Raw genomic sequence first — 21,479 nt, forward strand, 5'->3', positions numbered from 1 at the left:
GTGTTGGAGAAGACTCTTGAAAGTCCCTTGGACATCAAGGAGATCCAACCAGTCTATCCTAAAGGAAATCAGTCCTGAATAGTCATTGGAAGGACTGGTGCTGAAACTGAAGCTCCAATACTTTGGCCACCTGATGAGACATGAGTTTGAGCAGCCTCTGGGAGATGGTGAAGGACACAGAAGCCTAGAGTGCTGCATGGGGTCATGAAGAGCTAGACACAACTTAAGGAGTGAATATAATCTCTAAACCTCTAAGAGGCCAAGGCTTTTAGAGAATTCTGTGATACCATCAGTTTCAAAACTCATACTGTCTAGGAAAAGAAAAAAAAAATAATCTGTTTGCTTTACCCTAAAAGAAATTTAGCATTTTTCAGTGTTGAGTCCTGGGAAATATTTCTCTGTATACTCCCCATAACAACAAAATGCTATTTATGGGTATAGTATGTATCTGGAATGGATGAAGGACTACTTATTGAACAGCTCTTTACAAGAAACTTACTTGCTGAAATAAAATTAACATCTAGGAAATTTAAAGTTTCCTATAAAGTATATTTTATTAACAGAGTTTTAGTTTTAATATAACTGAATTATGAAATAGCAAAAGGGGAAAGTGGGTCTTGAAATTTAAAAAAGGAAAGTAATGTTTGTTCAGTGAAACCTTGGGAAATAGAAAGGAGTAAATGGTGTTTGTCAGGAGGAAAGAGAGAGGGGAACTATGTACAAATGGCAGTGTCCCTGCAGCCGTTTTAGGACAGGGAGGCACAAGCCAACTCTAGGTTAAAGCCAGGAAGGTGCTGGTTGTTTAGATGTGGCTTCATTCTCAGGGTAAATGCTTCTTAGTATGCATGTAACCTAAAATTTAGCAAAATGGATATGTGTTCTTAAAACTAACAAGGAAAAGAAAAATCTGAAATGTTCTTATTAAGAACACAATGTCTAGTGGTAATAAGTTTTACAACATTCCCACTTTTTTTTAACTAAGGCAGAAAATGTGAAATGCAGTCAATACTTACTCTAGTGATGTCTGAAATTGCTTTGTTTTATCATGAAGTTTTTCATAGATATATTAACATCCCCCCCAACTCCACCTACAAGTCCCTGCTATAGAGTCCTTTTCTAGAAAGGTTTAACTTCCTTAATCCATAGTCCTCACACCCTATGGCTTTTCAGTTCCTACCTAGAGCAGTTCCCTTCTGTACTCAGGAAGTGAATTCTGTAGAATGTGGCATGCCTCTCCAAAAATGCTGATTGTCTAGCACAGTCCAGATCCTTGTAGTGACATAAAAGTTTAAAAACAAGTCAAATAAGCAGTAATTAAACATGCTCTGATACACAGAGTGCCTGATGAACTATGGACAGGGGTTCGTGACACTGTACAGGAGACAGGAATCAAGACCATTCCCAAGAAAAAGAAATGCAAAAAAGCAAAATGGCTGTCTGGGGAGGCCTTACAAATAGCTGTGAAAAGAAGAGAAGTGAAAAGCAAAGGAGAAAAGGAAAGATATACCTATTTAAATGCAGAGTTTCAAAGAATAGCAAGGAGAGATAAGAAAGCCTTCTTCAGCGATCAACACAAAGAACTAGAGAAAAACAATAGAATGGGAAAGACTGTAGATCTCTTCAAGAAAATTAGAGATACCAAGGGAACATTTCATGCAAAGATGGGCTCGATAAAGGACAGAAATAGTATGGACCTAACAGAAGCAAAAGATATTAAGAAGAGGTGGCAGGAATACACAGAAGAACTGTACAAAAAAGATCTTCACAACCCAGATAATCATGATGGTGTGATCACTCACACTCACCTAGAGCCAGACATCCTGTAATGTGAAGTCAAGTGGGTCTTAGGAAGCATCACTACAAACAAAGCTAGTGGAAGTGATGGAATTCCAGTTGAGCTATTTCAAATCCTAAAAGATGATGCTGTGAAAGTGCTGCACTTAATATGTCAGCAAATTTGGAAAACTCAGCAGTGGCCACAGGACTGGAAAAGATCAGTTTTCATTCCAATCCCAAAGGCAATGCCAAAGAATGCTCAAATACCGCACAATTGCACTCATCTCACATGGTAGTAAAGGAATGCTCAAAATTCTCCAAGCCAGGCTTCAGCAATACGTAAGCTGTCAACTTCCAGATGTTCAAGGTGGTTTTAGAAAAGGCAGAGAAACCAGAGATCAAATTGCCAACATCCTCTGGATCATCAAAAAAGCAAGAGAGTTCCAGAAAAACATCTATTTCTGCTTTCTTGACTATGCCAAAGCCTTTGACTGTGTGGATCACAATCAACTGTGGAAAATTCTGAAAGAGATGGGAATACCAGTCCACCTGACCTGCCTCTTGAGAAGCCTATATGCAGGTCAGGAAACAACAGTTAGAGCTGGACATGGAACAACAAACTGGTTCCAAATAGGAAAAGGAGTATGCCAAGGCTGTATATTGTCACCCTGCATATTAACTTATATACAGAGTACGTGATGAGAAACGCTGGGCTGGAAGAAGCACAAGCTGGAATCAAGATTGCCAGGAGAAATATCAATAACCTCAGATATGCAGATGACACCACCCTTATGGCAGAAAGTGAAGAGGAACTAAAGAGCCTCTTGATTAAAGTGAAAGAGGAGAGTGAAAAGGTTGGCTTAAAGCTCAACATTCAGAAAACAAAGATCATGGCATCTGGTCCCATCACTTCATGGGAAATAGATGGGGAAACAGTGGAAGCAGTGTCAGACTTTGTTTTTTGGGGCTCCAAAATCACTTCAGATGGTGATTGCAGCCATGAAATTAAAAAACGCTTACCCCTTGGAAGGAAAGTTACGACCAACCTAGACAGCATATTGAAAAGCAGAGACATTACTTTGTCACCAAAGGTCCATCTAGTCAAGGCTATGGTTTTTCCAGTGGTCATGTATGGATGTGAGAGTTGGACTGTGAAGAAAGCTGAGCACTGAAGATTGATGCTTTTGAACTGTGGTGTTGGAGAAGACTCTTGAGAGTCCTTTGGACTTCAGGGAGATCCAACCAGTCCATCCTAAAGGAGATCAGTCCTGGGTGTTCTTTGGAAGGACTGATGCTGAAGCTGAAACTCCAAACACTTTGACCACCTGATGCGAATAACTGACCCCATTTGAAAAGACCCCGATGCTGGGAAAGATTTAAGGCTGGAGGAGAAGGGGACGATAGAGGATGAGATGGCTGGATGGCATCACCGACTCAATGGACATGAGTTTGAGTGAACTCCGGGAGTTGGTGATGGACAGGGAGGCCTGGCGTGCTGCAGCCCATGGGGTCACAAAGAGTCAGACATGACTGAGTGACTGAACTGAACTGAAACATGATCTGTTGGGACATATTCATGCAAATTCCTGATTTTAATAATTTCACTGTTTTCTCCAGCTGTTTCTTATTAGGCAGTTTTGTGTACAAGGAAGAGCTCTGAACTGACAGAAAGCCTACAGCTGCTCTCTCAGTTCTGTTACTGATTTACTATGGCGACCTTGAGTAGGACCCTTTACCAGGAAGAACTGCTGTTTACTCATCTGTAAAATGAGAAGCTTGGGCTAAAACACTCTCCAGGTTTCCTAGATCTAAGACTGACTGCTATTTCTAATACCCACTTCATAAAAATGTGAACACCAGCACATCTAGAGCAAAACAGTGTGAACACGTAAGGGTGTTGCCATAATCTATGTTCAGTTGTGTCCAACCCTTTGTGACCCCCATAGACTTACAACCCTCCAGGCTCCTCTGACCATGGGATTCTCCAGGCAAGAAGACTGGAATGTGTTGCCATTCCCTTCTCCAGGCGATCTTCCAGACCCAGGGATCGAACCCGTGTCTCCTGCATTCCCGGGGGATTCTTTACCCCAGAACCACCTGGGAAGCCCACCATAATCTGCATCTGTTTTCAGAAAGAAATGCTGAACAGGAGCAGCAAGCATGCACTGGGCTCAGTGTAGTTACGAGATTCCAACTTTCTACGGGAGGGAAGGCAGGGCTCTTGCTGGCTGCAGTCCTCAGGAGTGACCACATCATCGGTTGGCCTCCGGTACATCCACAGTCACTGATGGATCAGCAGCTGTTGTTTCCTTCCAATTTTATAACGAGGACACTTTGGTAATAAATAACAAAGATGAAAACACAAAATGCTTATCTCCTGGAATTCAGCAATTTGACCTGAAAGAAAAATTGTGTGCACTTTCCCTAAAAAAAGGCAAATGCAAAAATATTCTTAGCAACGTTGCATTAGAAAGAAGGTCTGGAAACAACCTAGGTGGCCATGGAGAGGAGAACACTGAGTTGTATTCACACAGTGAAATATTACGCAGCAGCGTATGACAGCTGCATGTCGTGCATAAAGGCAAGTTGCAGAAGGACACAGGCAAGGTGGCGCTCCTGACGCGTGTTCATGTCAGTCGTGCAGTGTGAACACCGAGTCAGTGTGTAGCATGCACCAGCACGGCCATGGCAGTATTTTAGTTTGTTGTTATTCAGTCACTAAGTTGCATCTGACTCTTTTCCATTCTACGGACCGCAGCACACCAGGCTTCTCTGTCCTTCACTCTCTCCGGGAATTTGCTCAAACTCATGTCCATTGATGCCGATGTCAGTGATGCCATGCAATTTTCTCATCCTCTGTCACCCCTCTCCTCCTGCCCGCAATCTTTCCCAGCATCAGGGTGGCTTCCAGTGAGTCCTCTCTTTGCATCAGGTGGCCAAAGTATTGGAGCTTCAGCTTCGGCCTCAGTCCTTCCAATAAATATTCAGGACTGATTTTTTTTAGCATGGACTGGTTGGAACTCCTTGCTGTCCAAGGGACTCTCAAGAGTCTTTGTGAACTCCACAGTTCAAAAGCATCAATTCTTCAGCACTCAGTCTTCTTTATGGTTCCACTCTCACATCCATATGTGACTGCTGGAAAAACCATAGCTTTGGCTATACAGACCTTTGTTGGAAAAGTGATGCCCCTGTTCTTTAATAGTCTGTCTAGGTTTGTCATAGCTTTTCTTCCAAGGAGCAAGGATCTGTTAATAGGTGGCAGGTACAAAGGTAGCCATTGTGTTATTCTTTAAGTATTTTTGTATGTTTTAAATATTTCATAATGAAGTTAAAACAACTGAAATATTGTTTGTCTTTTTTAGGCTCTCCTGGGGTTTAATCTATGCTGCCTTCATCTTTGTCACTTCCATAATCATCACAGTGATCATAACATCTACTGAAATTATCATCCTGACGGGCTTCACGGTCATATTTACTCTCTTTTTCTTGTATGGCTTATCCTTGGTAAGTTCGTACGTTTGCTACCATGGTCTCTGCTTCCGGTCTTGGTTACATGTAACAGAAATAATGTCTGAGCAGGCTCCTGTAGCCCCTTCCTTCACATTGTGTGTGTGTGTGTGTGTGTGTGTGTGTGTGTATGTGTTTGCTTGAGAAGTCTTTATGAGTATGAGAAAATGATGAGACCTAAATAAAATTGAAACTCTTTTTTTTGCATAAAGGTCTGAATTAATGAAAGGATGCATCAGAAAGAAAGAAAATTGTTTTGACTCTAAAAAATACCTCAGATCTTTATAGATTGATAAGAATGTTCTTAAGGGCTGGACCCATCTTTTTTTTCCCCAAAGGTTCCCTGTCAGATGGCAGCTTTTCACATCTCATCTCATCTTGTAACACCCACCCTGGTCTGACTGCCCATGTCACCCTCTCTTCCTTCTCTGAACAGGCTCCTCTGACTTCTCCCACCTTCCAGGGGGTTTTCTGCAAAACACAGTAGACACTCTTTGGTAACATATTAATTTAATTTCTTTCCCTCTTTCCAAGGCTGCAGTTTTATCCTTTTCTCAGCTCTTCCTGCAGGCTTTCCAAGTAGATAAATGGTTAAGAACCCGCCTGCCAGTGCAGGAGACATAGGTTTCATCCCTGGGTCGGAAAGATCCCTTGGAGGAGGGCATGGTAACCCACTCCAGTGTTCTTGCCTGGAGAATCCCATGGACAGAGGAACCTGGTCAGCCAAAGTCCATGGGGTCTCAAAGAGTTGGAAGAGGACTTAGCGACTATACAGCAACAACAGCTCCTCCTGCAGCCTTTCAAGCCCAGCATTTAAGTAGGCAAATAAAGATTCTCCTTACAAGGAAGTTGAGAGAAGGATTGAGCATAATTATCCCTTACTGTTGCTCATCACTGTGTCAGTGATAAATATTTATGTTATGGTACAAAGGTCCTTTTTTGAGGTGGGACCACTGACCGTCAGTCTGTGTAGAGTCTCGGCTCTCTTTCAGATCGCTTTGGCATTCCTGATGACCGTGCTGCTAAAGAAAACCATCCTCACCAGTTTGGTTGTGTTTCTCCTCACCCTCTTCTGGGGGGGTGTGGGACTCAGTGTGTTTTACCAACAACTTCCTTCACCTTTGAAGTGGATTTTCAGTATCTGTAGCCCCTTTGCCTTCAGTGCTGGAATAAACCAGGTGAGATCAGAGTTAATTCTAACCTTGTCATCATTTCTAAGAACCTAGAAAAGACTGTCTTGAAAAACAGTTACAACTTAAATTCCTATTATTAAAACATTATATTTTTAAAAATCAGTGTTCCTTTCTGATATTGTTTTGATTGCTGTAAAATAGAAAGTTCCCCTAAGCACTTCATTATGAGGGCTTCTTAGAAAAACTGCTTAATGAAGTGGTAGTTCTTGCTGCTACACTGAATTATTTTTAAGTATTTATTATTACTTTTGTTTGAATCTTAGATTATCCACCTGGATTATACTATGAATGGTGTCATTTTTCCTGACGCTTCTGGAGACTCATATATAATGATAGCTACTTTTTCCATATTGACTTTCGATGCCCTTTTATACTTGGCGTTGGCGTTATACTTTGACAAAATCCTACCCTGTAAGTAATTACGGTTTTTTCCTGACCTCTGCTGGTACTGATCACATTGAAGATGTTTTTCTTAAAGTTATATATTTTAAGAAATAAGGAATGACAAGTATTTCCCATAAAAGACTGAATGATTTCTTTTTCTCTGCTTCATAGCTTTAATGGTCTAAAGGAATTGCTACCTAAAAATAATTATTCTTCTGAATGTGATATAGTGATACACATTATAAACATACAATGATGATCATTTAATTATATTTCAATTAAATATATTTAACTATTATAATTATACTTTAATTGTAATTATAATGTAATTACATTGTATTATAATTATGTTATAATAATTATATTTTATATTTTAAATATTATGCTTATATTTTAAATAATGTTGCATTTTTAAAAGATCACTGAAAGTGTTTTCAAAGAATGATATTGAGGATTTGTATCAGGACAGGTGGGAATAAATTAGTTCTTAAGATGGTTTTGGTTAGCTTAGGGACATTGCATAGTGAAAGTGCCTCCTAACCTTTGTCATATATTGCTCGTATTTACAGAAGTGATCCCCTGGAGGAGGGTATGGCACCCCACTCCAGTATGCTTGCCTGGAAAATCCCATGGATGGAGGAACCTGGCAGGCTACAGTCCATGGGATCACAAAAGTCAGACACAACTGAGTTACTTCACTTTATTACCCCGTTAGATTTTCTTTATCTTGAAAACAACTTAAAATTTCACATAAGTCTAGAATTCCTACGCACATACCAGAATCAGGGTGCTTTTTTCCCTTGCATGATCCTATATATATATGTTATTTTGTATTTTTCTTCCACTTTGACTGGATTTAAATTTGTTCTATATATTCCTGTGTATTTATTTGTATGTATGTCTGTCTCTTTATCACTTCTGGTTAACATCTGAAGACTCTTAGTAACAAATGCTATTCCATTTTTTTAAATCTAGGGAATGACCATAGGTTCATCCTAAACAAATTAATTTCTCCATGTACTTTTTATTGATGTACCATATAGATTTCAGTATTTTGCTCAATCATACTGTTGAGTCACACGATTTCTTAAGTTCACAAACATATTGAAAATTATTTTTATGTGCCATGTTAAGGCTTTTCCCACTCAATATGGGATTTAATCATTATTCTAAACACATTTTAGAAAGCAATTTATTCAAGTCTTTAATTTATACCTTATCAAGGGTTATATTGTTTACCTTTCATAACAATATGTCATTTCTTTTTAATTTTCATTGTTTCCTTCACTCTCAAGACTTCTTCTCGATAATAGGGAGTTAGAAAGCAATATTTGTGATGCTTAAAAGTCCAAGAAATTATGCACTGTTCTAAGGAAGGCTTATGTGCTCACTGTTTGCATGGTACTGAACACATGTTTTACCACTTCTTAACTAGATGGAAACGAGTCCCATTATTCGCCATTGTTTTTCCTGAACTCGTCACCTTGCTTCCAACACCGGAGGACTGGTAGTCACGTCACCTGGAAAGACGTGGACCCTGAACCTGCCGCCGATGAATACTGTGAGCCCGTAGCCCCAGAACTCCACGGGAGAGAAGCCATCAGGTAGTCACACACGTACTGATAACGTGGGCACGAGGCAATGTGCTTATTGACAAAGTTTATTTAAGTATAGCTGGCTTATAGTGTCCTGTGGATTTCTGCCGCACAGTCAGGTGGCTCGGCTACGTATTCTGTTCCACGGTGGCGTATCACAGGATGCTGAATGGAGTTCCCTGCTCTGCATAGCAGGGCCCTGCCGCTTATCCTCCTGTTTGTAATAGTTTGCCTCTGCTAACCCCAAACTCCTGGTCCTCCCCACCCCTCCTCCTTGGTAGCCACGTCTGTTTCTGTTTGTGAGTCTGTTCCTGTTTCGCGGGTTTGCTCATCTGCGTCCTATTTGAGATTCCACACGTGAGTGATGCCGCATGCTGTCTGTCTTTCTCTTCCTGCCTGACTGCACTTGATCGTCTCGAGCTGCATGCCTGTTGCTGCCACGGCAGTTGTTCATCCTCTCTTATGGGCGAGTGACACTCCGTGTGTGCATGCACCGCAGCCTCTCCATCCGCTCGTCCGTCAGTGGACACGAGGCTGTTTCCGTGGCTCGCCTGCTGTTAACAGTGCTGCTGTGAACGCTGGGGTGCGTGCATCCTTTTGGATTAGAGTTTTCTCTGGATATATGCCCAGGAATGGGATTACTGGATCATAAGGCAACTCTATTTTTAGTTTATTGAGGAATATTGCATACTGTTTAGGGCTTCCCTGGTGGCTCAGACGGTAAAGAGTCTGCCTGCAATGCGGGAGACCTGGGTTCAGTCCCTGGGTCGGGGAGATCCCCTGGAGAAGGAAATGGCACCCACTCCAGTACTCTGCCTGGAGAATCCTATGGACAGAGGTGCCTGGTGGGCTGCAGTCCCTGCGGTCACAGAGTCGGACAAGCTGAGTGACTCCACTTTCACTTTCCACACTGTTTTCCATAGTGGCTAAAATAAATGGAATATTAACCAGTGGCAGCGGGGTGAACCTGAAGCAAAATACTGAACAACAGATTCGTAAATGTCACTTTGAACTCCTCCTCTGTCATCACCTACAGTGTCTCGTGCGATAGGGAAAGTCCCATTTGCTCAGCACCGTGCAATGTCGCCGCTTCACCCTCTGTCTAGGCTCCCCCAGATTCTGTCTGTCCGCCCCGGCCTCTGAGTTTTTGCTGGTCTTAGGGTCTCTGAATCTTTTCCTCTGTACTTTTGACTGGCTTCTAGTGTCTAATGGAAGAAATAAGAAGTAAGAAATTTGGAATCAGCGTGTCTGCTCCAAACACTGGTTTGTCATCTTGAAATCCGAAATCAACCAGCCTTTCTCAAGTGGAAGTTTATGTATTAAAATAAAATACTGAGGTCCCACGCCCGTGGGGTCCCACTATACCCAGAAAGGCAGAAATAAAGTATCCTCTTGGATTCAGCAGCTTTGACGCCTTTTCTTTTACATCTCCAGACTCTTTGCTCCAACCTGCCCACCACCAGCATTCCTGGTTGATAAATGTCCTTACCTTTATTCTCATTCAGGGACAGAAAGGAGGGTGAAGTTTCCCTTTGAACTCGAAGATGCATTGTATGTGGTCTTATATGGTCCTGACATTGCTCATCTGTCTGAGCTTGATCCTTGCTTTGCCCTGTATCTGTTTCCTTTGAAATTTTAGTGTGTGTTCAGACTTGGTGATCACTGATCTAGAAGTGTGTGTGTGTGTGTGTGTGTATTTGATGAAGCGATCCCAGGTGACACAGTGCTAAAGAATCTGCCTGCCAATGCAGGCGATAAAAGGGACACGGGTTTGATCCCTGGGTCAGGAAGGTCCTGTGGAGGAGGAAATGGCAAACCACCCAGTATTCTTCCCTGGAGAATTACATGGGCAGAGGAGCCTGGTGGGCTACGTCCATGGACCTGCAAAGATGGGACATGACTGAGCACACACACACACACACACACACACACACACACACATTTATGTGGCTGCAGTGGGCCTTGGTTGTGGCATGCAGGGTCTTTCTGACCTTCTTTGATACACGTGGAATCTATTGTTGTGGCGTGTGAAGCTTTAGCTGTGGCTGTGGGATCTGGTTTGCTGACCAGGGATCAAACCCAGGCTCCCTGCACTGGGAACCTGGAGTCTTACCCACTGAACCACCAGCGCACGCTCAGTCGCTAAGTCGCATCTGACTCTTTGCAGTCCCGTGGACTGTAGCCCACCAGGCTCCTCTCTCACCCTAATTGTAACTTTCTAAAGCGGCTCTTTAATTTTCCCCCTCAGGGGAAGCGTTTAGTCTGAAATAAGTCTTGGTCTTTCTGAGTAGATTGTTATGTCCTCTCTTTTCACATGAAGCTGGCTGCCTCCCTATAATTCAAGTTATTCATGATCTGTACAAGTTTTACTTTTCTATTGGCTACCTAAGCACCGATTATTTTTTCATTTCAGAATCAGAAATGTTAAAAAAGTATATAAAGAAAAAACTGGAAAAGTGGAAGTATTGAAAGGTAAAGAAAAACTTTCATTGTTTCATTGACTTCTTAAAAAAATGGAAAAAGTTCAGTGTAAAAAATTACAGATTATACGTAAGCAAAACAGAAAAAAGTACCAACAGCCTACCTCCACTGCCTGGAAATTCACCATGATTAAGAACTGGATGTAAAACCCTGCCAGATGTCTCATGGATCCACTTATCTACGAAAATGGAGGCATGCAAAGAAAAATGACTTTGCTGTTAGCGATATTTCATTGTATTTGCACGGTAAGGAAAGAATGTCTAGACTTAAGACGGTAAGGTTTTTACTAGTCAAGGGATACACGAGCTCGCACGTACTGGCAAGACCAACGTGAGGCCAAGAACACCTTTGTTGTTGCTGTCGTTTAGCTGCTAAGCTGTGTCTGACTCTTTGTGACCCCACGACCTGGAGGCCACCAGGCTCCTCTCTCCAAGGAATTTCCCAGGCAGGACTACTGCAGTGGGTTGCCATTGCCTTCTCCAGGGCATCTTCCCGACTCGGGATTGAACCTGGGTCTCCTGCATTGCAGGCAGATTCTTTACCACTGAGCCACAAGTCAGTATCCAGCAATAACCGTAGTTTATGATTTCTAGTGAACTGACATATTTGAAACTGAGTATTCTCACAAATATATTTTTCTGTGATGAACGTTTAAGCAGGCATCAAAGTTAGTGGTGACATTTCATAGAGGACAACTTGCTGTTACAGATAATTATTTTTAGGAGGAATATATTTTTAGAAGAGACAGCAGCCTTAACAGCTAAAAAAGGGAGAGCCGTCAACCCTCCCAAGGTTGCGAGTTCTCAGTCCACTTTGCTTATGTTACATTTATTTTCTAACAAATGCAGATCCCTTAGCTCAATTTTACTTTTTCCTTTGAGAGTATGTCTTCCCTTTGAAAATATAATGTACTTGTGTAAACATGTTGGGCTTTTTCCTAGTTGATGAAAACTGTTGTTATTATTCACATTCCCTTCTGCATCTTTTCAAAATGTCTCCTTATAGTATGCATTTAAGATGGATAAATGGAAAGACTCCGACATGTATTTCTTCCTGACAGTTGAAGTTTGTTTTTATCTGATACCATCTAGACCTGTGGTTTCTTTTTTAAATTATAGCCAAAGACACGTTAAAGTATTTTTAAATATCTCATTTCAATTTTCAGAGCCCAGTATGAACCACTTTTTCCCTCATCAATATGTCTAAATAATTCCAACTTCTGCAAGGATTTGTTCTATTTTTAAAAGTAGCAGAACCTTAAAAAATGTTAAAGCATGAAACATCAATAGGTGTAAAAGTATATGAAACAACCCATTGGAGTTGCTCTTCGGGAAGTAAAGATGGTAGCTGTCCCTCTTGTCTTTTTCCCCCCGAGGCAGCTGGTTCACGCGGCCACTGGGAACGCCTTTGAAAACATGCCCTTGAAATAACTTGTCTGTAGTGAAGGACAGGGAGGCCTGGCGTGCTGCAGTTCATGGGGTCGCAAAGAGTCAGGCACGGCTTAGCGACTGAAGAACAGCAACAGTCTATAGAGTTAAACAGCATTCCCTCCTATGGATGCCATGACTTACTGAACTCACACACTCGTGTATGAAATTCAGTTGTTTTCAGTTTCTACACTGTCATAAAAACACTATCATGAACATCCTTGCTCAGTCTTTGTAAAGATTGCTAATAACTTCCTGAATAAAAATGTCTAGAAACAGGATTATTCAATTGGGTCCATATTTTTAAGATTCTTGGTTCAAGTACCTAATCATTTCCTTCCAAGATTATAAAAATTCATACTCCCACAAGCAGTTATTAACAACAGAAATAATAGTAGCAACAAACACTCGAGGTTTACTGAGCGCCTAGCGTGCTGAGAACAATGCTCAGTGACACGCCTGGAGTTTTTCCTTTAGCCCGTGAGATCCCGACTTCTCTTCCACTTTACATCTGAGGAGACTGAGGCTTCCGTTTCTCTTTTCAGATCGTTTGTGTAATTAGCGTCACCTTTATCCTTGAAAACACTGACCTTTCCCCTTTAAAAACAACAAGCGTAAGATGTGTTAGTGTGCTTCTTTAGTTTTCTCAATATTGTTTATGAATTAACTCATATTTTTGATAGATTCAAAAGCTTGTTTCACTGATTTTAATTTCTTAGGTTGACTTTGGTCCATTTCAGGTTTCTTTCTGATTCTATTGGTCAGTGTATTCTAGACCAACAATATATTATTTTATTTATTACATTTTCTCCACTGGTAAAACTAATATTTTCATTATTATGGTTCTCAAGTATATTTTAATATCTTGCAGCCAAGACTGATCTCTTACTATTCTGTCGATTTTCCTAATCATTTGAGTTTATTCTTCCAATGACCTTTAGAATCTTTTAGTCAAATTGCAAGTGAGGGTTTAATGGATTTGATTACAACAGGAAGAATTTTCTCCTATAATTATTTTTACTAGTATATTTAATAGCTGAGTAAGTTGTCCTTATAAAGTTTTGTCTATCATCTAGATAGATGAACTGAAATTTCAGTCCAGTCATTAAATTCAATATTATTAGAAAGTAGGTCACTTATTTTAATTGAAAGAACTTGATCATTTAGACACAATATTTTATAAGATTCTTAAGAATTTCATCTTGCTCTGTTCAACCACTTTCTGTAATGAAGTTTGGATTTCACATGGTGGTAAAGCAAATAAAGAAAAAATAATATCTCAAAGAATTTTTAGCTGAATGATTTTTCTATTGACATGAAAACACAATACTTTTAACAAAAGAATAGAAAAATGGAGTTAAGGTGAAATACAGATTTTTGGTGAATGTGTTTTAAAAGATAATTAATGCCATGAAAAAGGTTTATGATTAAATATTTGAAAAGGCCGCCTAGAAAAAAATAGAGTACAAAGTTTATAAATATATTTACATATTCATATGTGCAAATATACACATGATGCAAATGTATTATAATGTGGCTATTGGGAATTATGGTTGATTTTTGTCTTGAGTGATTGTATTTATTTCTCAAATATTCTACAGTAAAGATGTTATTTTAGCAACCAGGAAAATACTGAATATTATGTATTTTAAACTGTTGAAAACAAATACACAGTTAACATAAAGTGTCTTGTTCTGTTTTTAGAAACAGCCCTATCTATTGCCCTCTTATTTATAACGCTGATGTTTTGTTCTGAAAATAGGCTTGTCCTTTGACATCTATGAAGGTCAGATCACGGCAGTCCTGGGTCACAGTGGGGCTGGCAAATCGGCGTTGCTGCGCATCCTTAGTGGGTCGTCTGTTCCAACAGCAGGTGGGCAGACGATGCTTCCCAAAGGCGCCCGCCTGAGCGCAGAATGAGGCCTTGTGTGCCTTTTTTGTTTTCAGGTTGTAATTTAACCGCCTTAGAGGAAGTGATGTTCGTTTATCTAAAGCTGTTTACCAGAACTACATGATTTTATATATATTTTCAATTTCCCAAATTTTCATGAAAATCCTGATCTTCATTTCTGTGTGAGATTTCAGGGGAGATATTGTGTATACACTATTCTCAACGTCTGTTTGTGCTGAGAGTAGTTAATGGTTGTTAATAAATTATAAAATCATCATTTTAGATACTTCTGAATATATGCCAATATTTTCCTAAATAAGATCTACAGACATTAATAAAATGTATTATCTCACCAATGTTAAATTATTTTTAACTTCTTAGGATCAGTTACCATCTATAATAAAAATCTCTCCGAAATGCAAGACTTGGAGGAAATCCGGAAGATAACTGGTGTTTGTCCTCAATTCAATGTTCAGTTTGACACGCTCACTGTAAAGGAGAACCTCAGGCTGTTTGCAAAAATAAAAGGAATTCAGCCAAAGGACGTGGAACAGGAGGTACACGGGTGTGCTCAGAGTCTCTGAACTGCCGGACGTTTGCCAAGTTAAGTCAGTGATCTACTGCTCGCTTATAAGTGAAGTGCGGGCAGTGAGGCCCTTTAATACATATTTTATATACATATGTATATGGGCTTCCCTGGTGGCTCAGCTGGGAAAGAATACACATGCAGTGTGGGAGACCTGGGTTTGATCCCCGGATTAGGAAGAAGCCCTGGAGAAGGAAATGGCTACCGATTCCATATAATATGAATCATCTTGGATTTCAAGCTTTGTATATTTCTTGTCTAGGTACAAAGAGTTTTACTGGAATTGGACATACAGAACATTCAGGATAATCTTGCTACACTTTTAAGTGAAGGTCAAAAAAGAAAGCTGACCATTGGGATTGCCCTTTTAGGAGATCCTCAAGTAAGTGAGATTATACGTGAGGAGGATTGCAGAGTGAGCGTCAGGACAAGGTCCAGCTTGTGTGTGTGTGTGTGTGTGTGTGTATGTAATAAAAACATTTTACTGTATACACAGATGATTCCTCCCCCTCCTCCTTCTTCCTCTTCTTTCTCTCATCCTTCTTGAAACATAACTGACCTACAACACTACGTGACGTCCAGGTGCCCGGCGCAGTGATGTAATATCCCTGTGCATGACACAATGACCACCACGATAAATCTAGCCGTCTGCCATCGCGCAAAGTAACTGAAGAGTATTGACTCTATGCCCATGCAGCACGTTTGACAGGGCTCATTTACTTTGTAACTGGAAGTTGCTGCCTCTGAATCTTCCTCGCCTATCTCACTCATCCTCCCACCCCGCTCCCTTCTGGCAACCACGTGTTTCTTCTCTCCACCTGTGAGTTTGTTTCTGTTTTGCTCTGTTTGCTCGTTTGCTTTAATTTCTAGATTCCGCATGTAAATGAGATCATGCAGCATTTGTCTTCTCTCTCCGACTTCTGCTTAGTGTAATACCCTCTAGGTCTGTCCCTCTTGTCACAGATAAAGCGTTCATTCTGTGTTTGGCTGAGTAATATTCCACTGTATATATATACACGTATATATGCCACATCTCCTTTATCCGTTCACCTATCGACGGACATTTAGGTGGTTTCCATATCTTGGCTACTATAAATAACACTGCAGTGAATATAAGGATACATGTGTCTTTCTGAATTACTGTTTTGGGTTTTTTGTGTTTTTTTCTGGAAAAATACAGAAGTAAAATTTCTGGATTGTACGGTAGTTCTATTTTTAATTTCAGCTTTTGAGGAAACCCCACACTGTTCTCCACAGTGACTGCACCAATGGACATTCCCAGCAACAGTGCACAAGTGTCCTGTTTTCCCCATGTCCTTACCAATATTTGTTATTCACTGTCTTTTGGATAATAGCCATTCAGACAGGTGTGAGTGATATCTCATTGTGGTTCTGATGTTCACTCATTTCCCTGATGGTTAGTGATGTTGAGTAGCTCATGTGTCTGTTGGCTATAAATATGTCTTCTTTGAAAAATGTCTGTTCAGATCCCTTGACCATTTTGTAATCAGGTTTTTTTTTTTTTTTTTATAGAATCATGTGAGTCCTTTGTATATTTTGGATGTTAATTCCTTATTGGTCAAATCATTTGCGAGTATCTTCTCCCACGTGGTAGGCAGCCTTTTGGGTTTTTTGTTAGTTTCCTTCCCCCTGCAAAAACGTTTTATTTTGTTTTTATAGTTATTTCAGTTATCTATTTTATTTTAGAATTTATTCTTATTTATTTTTTAATTTTTTGGCCACACCACATGGCCTGTGAGAGCTTGGTTCCCAACCAGGGATCAAACCTGTGTCCCCTGCATTGGAAATTCGGAGTCTTAACCGCTGGACTGCCAGGGAAGTCCCTGCAAAAGCTTTTGAGCTTGATGCGGTGCCACTCATTTACTTCTGCTTTTGCTTCCCTTGGCTGAGGAGGCGTATCCAAAAAAATACTACTAAGACCAGTGTCAAAGCATGAAGCTCTTCTTTCACCCCTGAAAGTGATCGAGTTTTCATTATAATGTATCCAGAGAGAGCACACTACGTGTGACCATGCTGCTGCTGCGAAGTCGCTTCAGTCGTGTCCGACTCTGTGGGACCCCATAGAGGGCAGCCCACCGGGCTCCCCCGTCCCTGGGATTCTCCAGGCAAGAACAGTGGAGTGGGTTGCCATTTCCTTCTCCAATGCGTGAAAGTGAAAAGAGTGTTAGTATATTGGATACAAGCGGTGGGCAGTCATTATTTGGCACAATTTTTATTGTTTCCCGTGTTCTACCGTGGAGACAATTAACAAGGTCGAGAGAAATGGTGTCTATATCTTCATCCACTGTAGGTTTTGCTATTAGATGAGCCAACTGCGGGATTGGATCCTTTCTCAAGGCATCGAATATGGAACTTCCTCAGGGAGCGCAAAGCAGACCACGTGATCCTCTTGAGCACCAACTTGATGGATGAAGTGGACATGCTGGCTGGTAACTGTGACTTTTATCTCAGTCTGACAGTGAAGAATTTGGGAGACATGGATTCCCAGGGCAAGACTGCTGCCCTTGTTCCCTCAGCATGTCTGTATTGTACAGGAGTCCGGGGAATGACTGCCCTCTAGTCCCCCTGTAGAATTCCTCACCAGCTCTGCACATGCTGGACTGTGAGCGCTAATGAAAAACCGTGTTGACAGCTTTTCAGATCAGGTCTTGATTAATTTCAGCATCCCAGTCTTCTTTTATGTCTATTTGGTTGAAAAATGTCGAAAATTTTTTATCATCCAGAGTAGAAAATATGCTTATGGAATTTATGGTTTGTTTATTTTTTTTCAAGAAGTATCAGAAGCCACTGAAGTAGACTGGAATGCAGAAGCTCATTTTTTTATTAATTTAATTTTTTAACTTTTTTTCTTCTATTGGAGTATAGTTGAGCAGTTTTGTAATAGTCCCAGTTGCATAGCAGAGAAATTCAGCCAAACATATCAGTTCAGTTCAGTCGCTCAGTCGTGTCTGACTCTTTGCAACCCCATGGACTGCAGCACGCCAGGCCTCCCTGTCCATCACCGACTCCTGGAGCTTGCTCAGACTCATCTCCATTGAGTCAGTGACGCCATCCAACCATCTCATCCTCTGTCATCCCCATCTCCTCCTGCCTTCAGTGTTCCCAGCATCAGGGTCTTTTCTAATGAGTCAGCTCTTTGCATCAGGTGGTCAAAGTATTGGAGTTTCAGCTTCAACATCAGTCTTTCCAGTGAACATTCAGGACTGATTTCCTTTAGGATGGATTGGTTGGATCTCCTTGCAGTCCAAGGGACTCTCAAGAGTCTTCTCCAACACCACAGTTCAAAACATGTATTTATCCATCCTCCCATGCAGAAGCTCATTTTATTTACTTTTAACTTTATTTTATACACAATAATAGTTTTAAATTTTTTTAAACATTAAGATGATTTTGTGTTGGGGTATAGTCGATTAACAGTGTTCCGATAGTTTCAGGCAAACAGCAAAGGGACTCAGCCCTACATACACGTGTATCCTTTCTCCTCCAAACTGCCTCCCTTCCAGGCTGCCAGAAGCTCATTTTAAATGCGTGCATTTCAGTGCACGTTTCATGTTTTTAAAAGCCCGTGAGATGGAGTTAGGCCCCACAGGACACTTCTTCTTTGGAAATCTGAGTCCTGGCACCGCCCCCCATTTTTTCCACACAGTGAGGAGGTGATGACCCCGTCTTCCCTGTCTCGCTTCTTTCTGCTCAGATAGGAAAGTGATCCTGTCCAAAGGGAGGCTGAAGTGCGCGGGCTCATCTGTCTTTTTGAAGCGAAGATGGGGTCTCGGCTATCACCTAAGGTAAAGGCACTGGGGGTGGCCTGGCTCTGTAGACGCATCTTCAGTGATGGGCTGTCTCCAAGGTAGGCTGCCCCGAGAGAGACTGGGATCTCACGCTTCAGCTCGCTCAGCGGGGTTGGTCTGGGTCTGCCGCGTGCTCCTCTGTATTCTTGTCGCCTGCATTTTCACCAGCGCTGAGGACGGGGCAGATTTCAAAGGGAGAAGCCCTAGAAGACTGATGACTGCCTCCCGGACCCCCTTCCAGGCTGAGACTGTGGGTGGTCTTACCTCCTGGACCCCCGTCCAGGCTGAGGCCGTGGGTGGCCTGACCTCGTGGACCCCCGTCCAGGCCGAGGCCATATGTGATCTAACCTTCTGGACCCCCCTCCAGGCTGAGGCCATGGGTAGTCTGACTTCGTGGACCCCCGTCCAACTGAGGCCATGTGTGGTCTGACTTCCCAAACCCCTGTCCAGACTGAGGCCATGGGTGGTCTGACCTCATGGACCCCCATCCAGGCTGAGGCCGTGTGTGGTCTGACCTCATGGATCCCAGTCCAGTCTGAGGCTGTGAGTGGTCTGACCTCCCGAACCCCTGTCCAGACTGAGGCTGTGAGTGGTCTGACCTCCTGAACCCCTGTCTACACTGAGGCCATGGGTGGTCTAACCTCATGGACCCCGTCCAGGCTGAGGCCGTGGGTGGTCTGACAGGCCTCGACCTTTTCCTGCCCTGAATTTCCTCAGCTGACCCATGCAGTGCTCGGGTAGATGCCGTCCTTTCACAGGACATGAAGTCAAGTCCTTCTAGAAGCTACTGTCAACAGGGAGGAAATCTGGAGACAAAGACACACTCCAACCAGCAAGTGTGTCCAGGCCAAACCAATACTTTCTGGAAAAAACCTTGATGATGAAACAAAACATGTGTGAAGGGCAGATTTCCCTATTAGACACTAGTTTTCTAACATCTGCACAGTCTGGTGTGGTAATTATTTTCCCTGAGAAATCTCCTGCCTAATGTTCCTGTCTGCCTGTGTTTCTCTCATACTTGATATATCATTTTAATCGCAGTATTTGCTTTTGTGTACTTTTGCTTTTGAGCTGATATGTCTCTGTATATATAGATCCCAAGATTTTCCAAACTGATGACATTGTTGTTACTGTTGTTATTTCCTCATTTGTTTGCTCCCTAAAGCCAAGTAAACCAATACACAAAGGCTAGAAATCCGACAAGAACCCTGCTTTTGTGGCAGCGGTAGAGAAAACACAAATGAAGTGTCTTTCCTTTTACATATTAGTTTGTACAGAAATGAAACGTGTGATCCAGAAAAGATAACATCCCTCATTAATCACCACATCCCTGATGCTAAACTGAAAACGGAAAGCAAAGAAAAGCTTGTGTATACATTGCCTGCGGAAAGGACAAATGAATTTCCAGGTAATTTAGTACCAGTACAAGGGGACGAACTTGGAAACAAGTGTTCACACTGTTGCTACAGCTTTCATATGTGGTGGATTTGGATTTTGTTTGGGGTTGGGTTTCTTAAGGAGCTGAAGCTGAGATGAGAACTTCCAAGTGGAGCTGTCCAACGGCCAAGTGTATAGTTGGTTATGGGATACAGGAATTCAGAGAGCAGAGTGAGAGCTTAATCTGGGAATCACTCATTCAGTGATTTGGGTTGAATCAATTGAATCTGCATATTAGATGGATTTAATGCAAGGGATTGGATTACTGAGAAGGTGACACAGGACTGAACCCTCGGGAGAGAGTGGAGGACGGGTCAGAGCATGGTGGAAATCTGGAGCACCCCAGGGCAGTTGAAGGAGAAATAAGAGTTTGTTCTTATTAACTCAAGGGAGAAAATGTTTCCAGAAGGAGGGTATAGTTAACAGCTTTGAATGTCACTAAATTTTAAAAAGAGAGAGACCAAGTTAAAAGAATAAAAACAAACAACTCCCCCCCGCCAAGAAAACGTATTCATTGAATTAAGAAGAAAATTGGAACCACTGATGCTTGAAAACAATAGCTTCTGGGCAGGTGGCAGGGATATAAGGGTAGCATTTGGGTTTGTGTAGGTTATGTGTTAGGAAGTCTTCTAATTTCATTCTCTTAAATGTAGCTGTCCAGTTTTCCCGGCACCATTTATTGAAGAGGCCGTCTTTGCCCTGTTGTATATTCTTGCCTCCTTTGTCAAGAATAAGGTACCCCTAGGTGCCTGGGTTTATTTCTGGGCTTTCTGTCTTGTTCCATTGGTCTATATTTCTGTTTTTGTGCCAGTACCATACTGTCTTGATGACTGTAGCTTTGTAGTATAATCTGAAGTCAGGAAGGTTGATTCCTCCAACTCCATCCTTCTTTCTCAAGACTGCTTTGTCCATTCTGGGTCTTTCATGTTTCCATATGAATTGTGAAATTTTTGTTCTAGTTCTGTGAAAAAATGCCATTGGTAATTTGATAGGGATTGCATTGGAGAACGGAGAAGGCAATGGCACCCCACTCCCGTACTCTTGCCTGGAGAATCCCAGGGACAGAGGAGCCTGGTGGGCTGCCATCTGTGGGGTCGCACAGAGTCGGGCACGACTGAAGCGACTTAGCAGCAGCAGCAGCAGGTTATGTGTGAATAGGAGTGACTAATGGAAGACAGCAGAAGAGACAGATCTTTGGAATAATGAATGCACTCGTGTGGGAGGGGCAGAGTCTTCCTTTGTTTGTTTCCCCGCTGCTTGTTGTGTGCACATACACGCGGCTCTGCTCAGCGGGTGACCTTACACATTTGGGCGTGTGATCTGGGATGGCCCAGTACTTGCAGACGCTGATGATGCCGGAGATAAAAGGAGGAGGTAGTTGGGAGGTCTCCGA

At 41.8% G+C, this 21,479-nt stretch overlaps 1 protein-coding gene across 5 annotated transcripts in view; it reads left to right on the forward strand.

Annotated features, from left to right (window-relative positions):
- The window catches only part of LOC133232968 (ATP-binding cassette sub-family A member 6-like), a 64,473-nt gene that overhangs the window by 12,567 nt on the left and 30,427 nt on the right, over nucleotides 1-21,479 (forward strand). For all 5 annotated transcript variants that reach the window (XM_061392998.1, XM_061392999.1, XM_061392997.1 and 2 more), the window contains 11 exons: nucleotides 5,139-5,280; nucleotides 6,276-6,461; nucleotides 6,740-6,887; nucleotides 8,296-8,464; nucleotides 10,869-10,927; nucleotides 14,126-14,236; nucleotides 14,636-14,811; nucleotides 15,103-15,222; nucleotides 17,152-17,290; nucleotides 18,556-18,646; nucleotides 19,918-20,057. In XM_061392998.1, the coding sequence (XP_061248982.1) occupies nucleotides 5,139-5,280; nucleotides 6,276-6,461; nucleotides 6,740-6,887; nucleotides 8,296-8,464; nucleotides 10,869-10,927; nucleotides 14,126-14,236; nucleotides 14,636-14,811; nucleotides 15,103-15,222; nucleotides 17,152-17,290; nucleotides 18,556-18,646; nucleotides 19,918-20,057 (1,481 nt within the window). The remainder of the gene's footprint in view (nucleotides 1-5,138; nucleotides 5,281-6,275; nucleotides 6,462-6,739; nucleotides 6,888-8,295; nucleotides 8,465-10,868; nucleotides 10,928-14,125; nucleotides 14,237-14,635; nucleotides 14,812-15,102; nucleotides 15,223-17,151; nucleotides 17,291-18,555; nucleotides 18,647-19,917; nucleotides 20,058-21,479) is intronic.

Source organism: Bos javanicus, chromosome 19, assembly GCF_032452875.1.
Source record: "Bos javanicus breed banteng chromosome 19, ARS-OSU_banteng_1.0, whole genome shotgun sequence".
Lineage (NCBI taxonomy): Eukaryota > Metazoa > Chordata > Mammalia > Artiodactyla > Bovidae > Bos > Bos javanicus.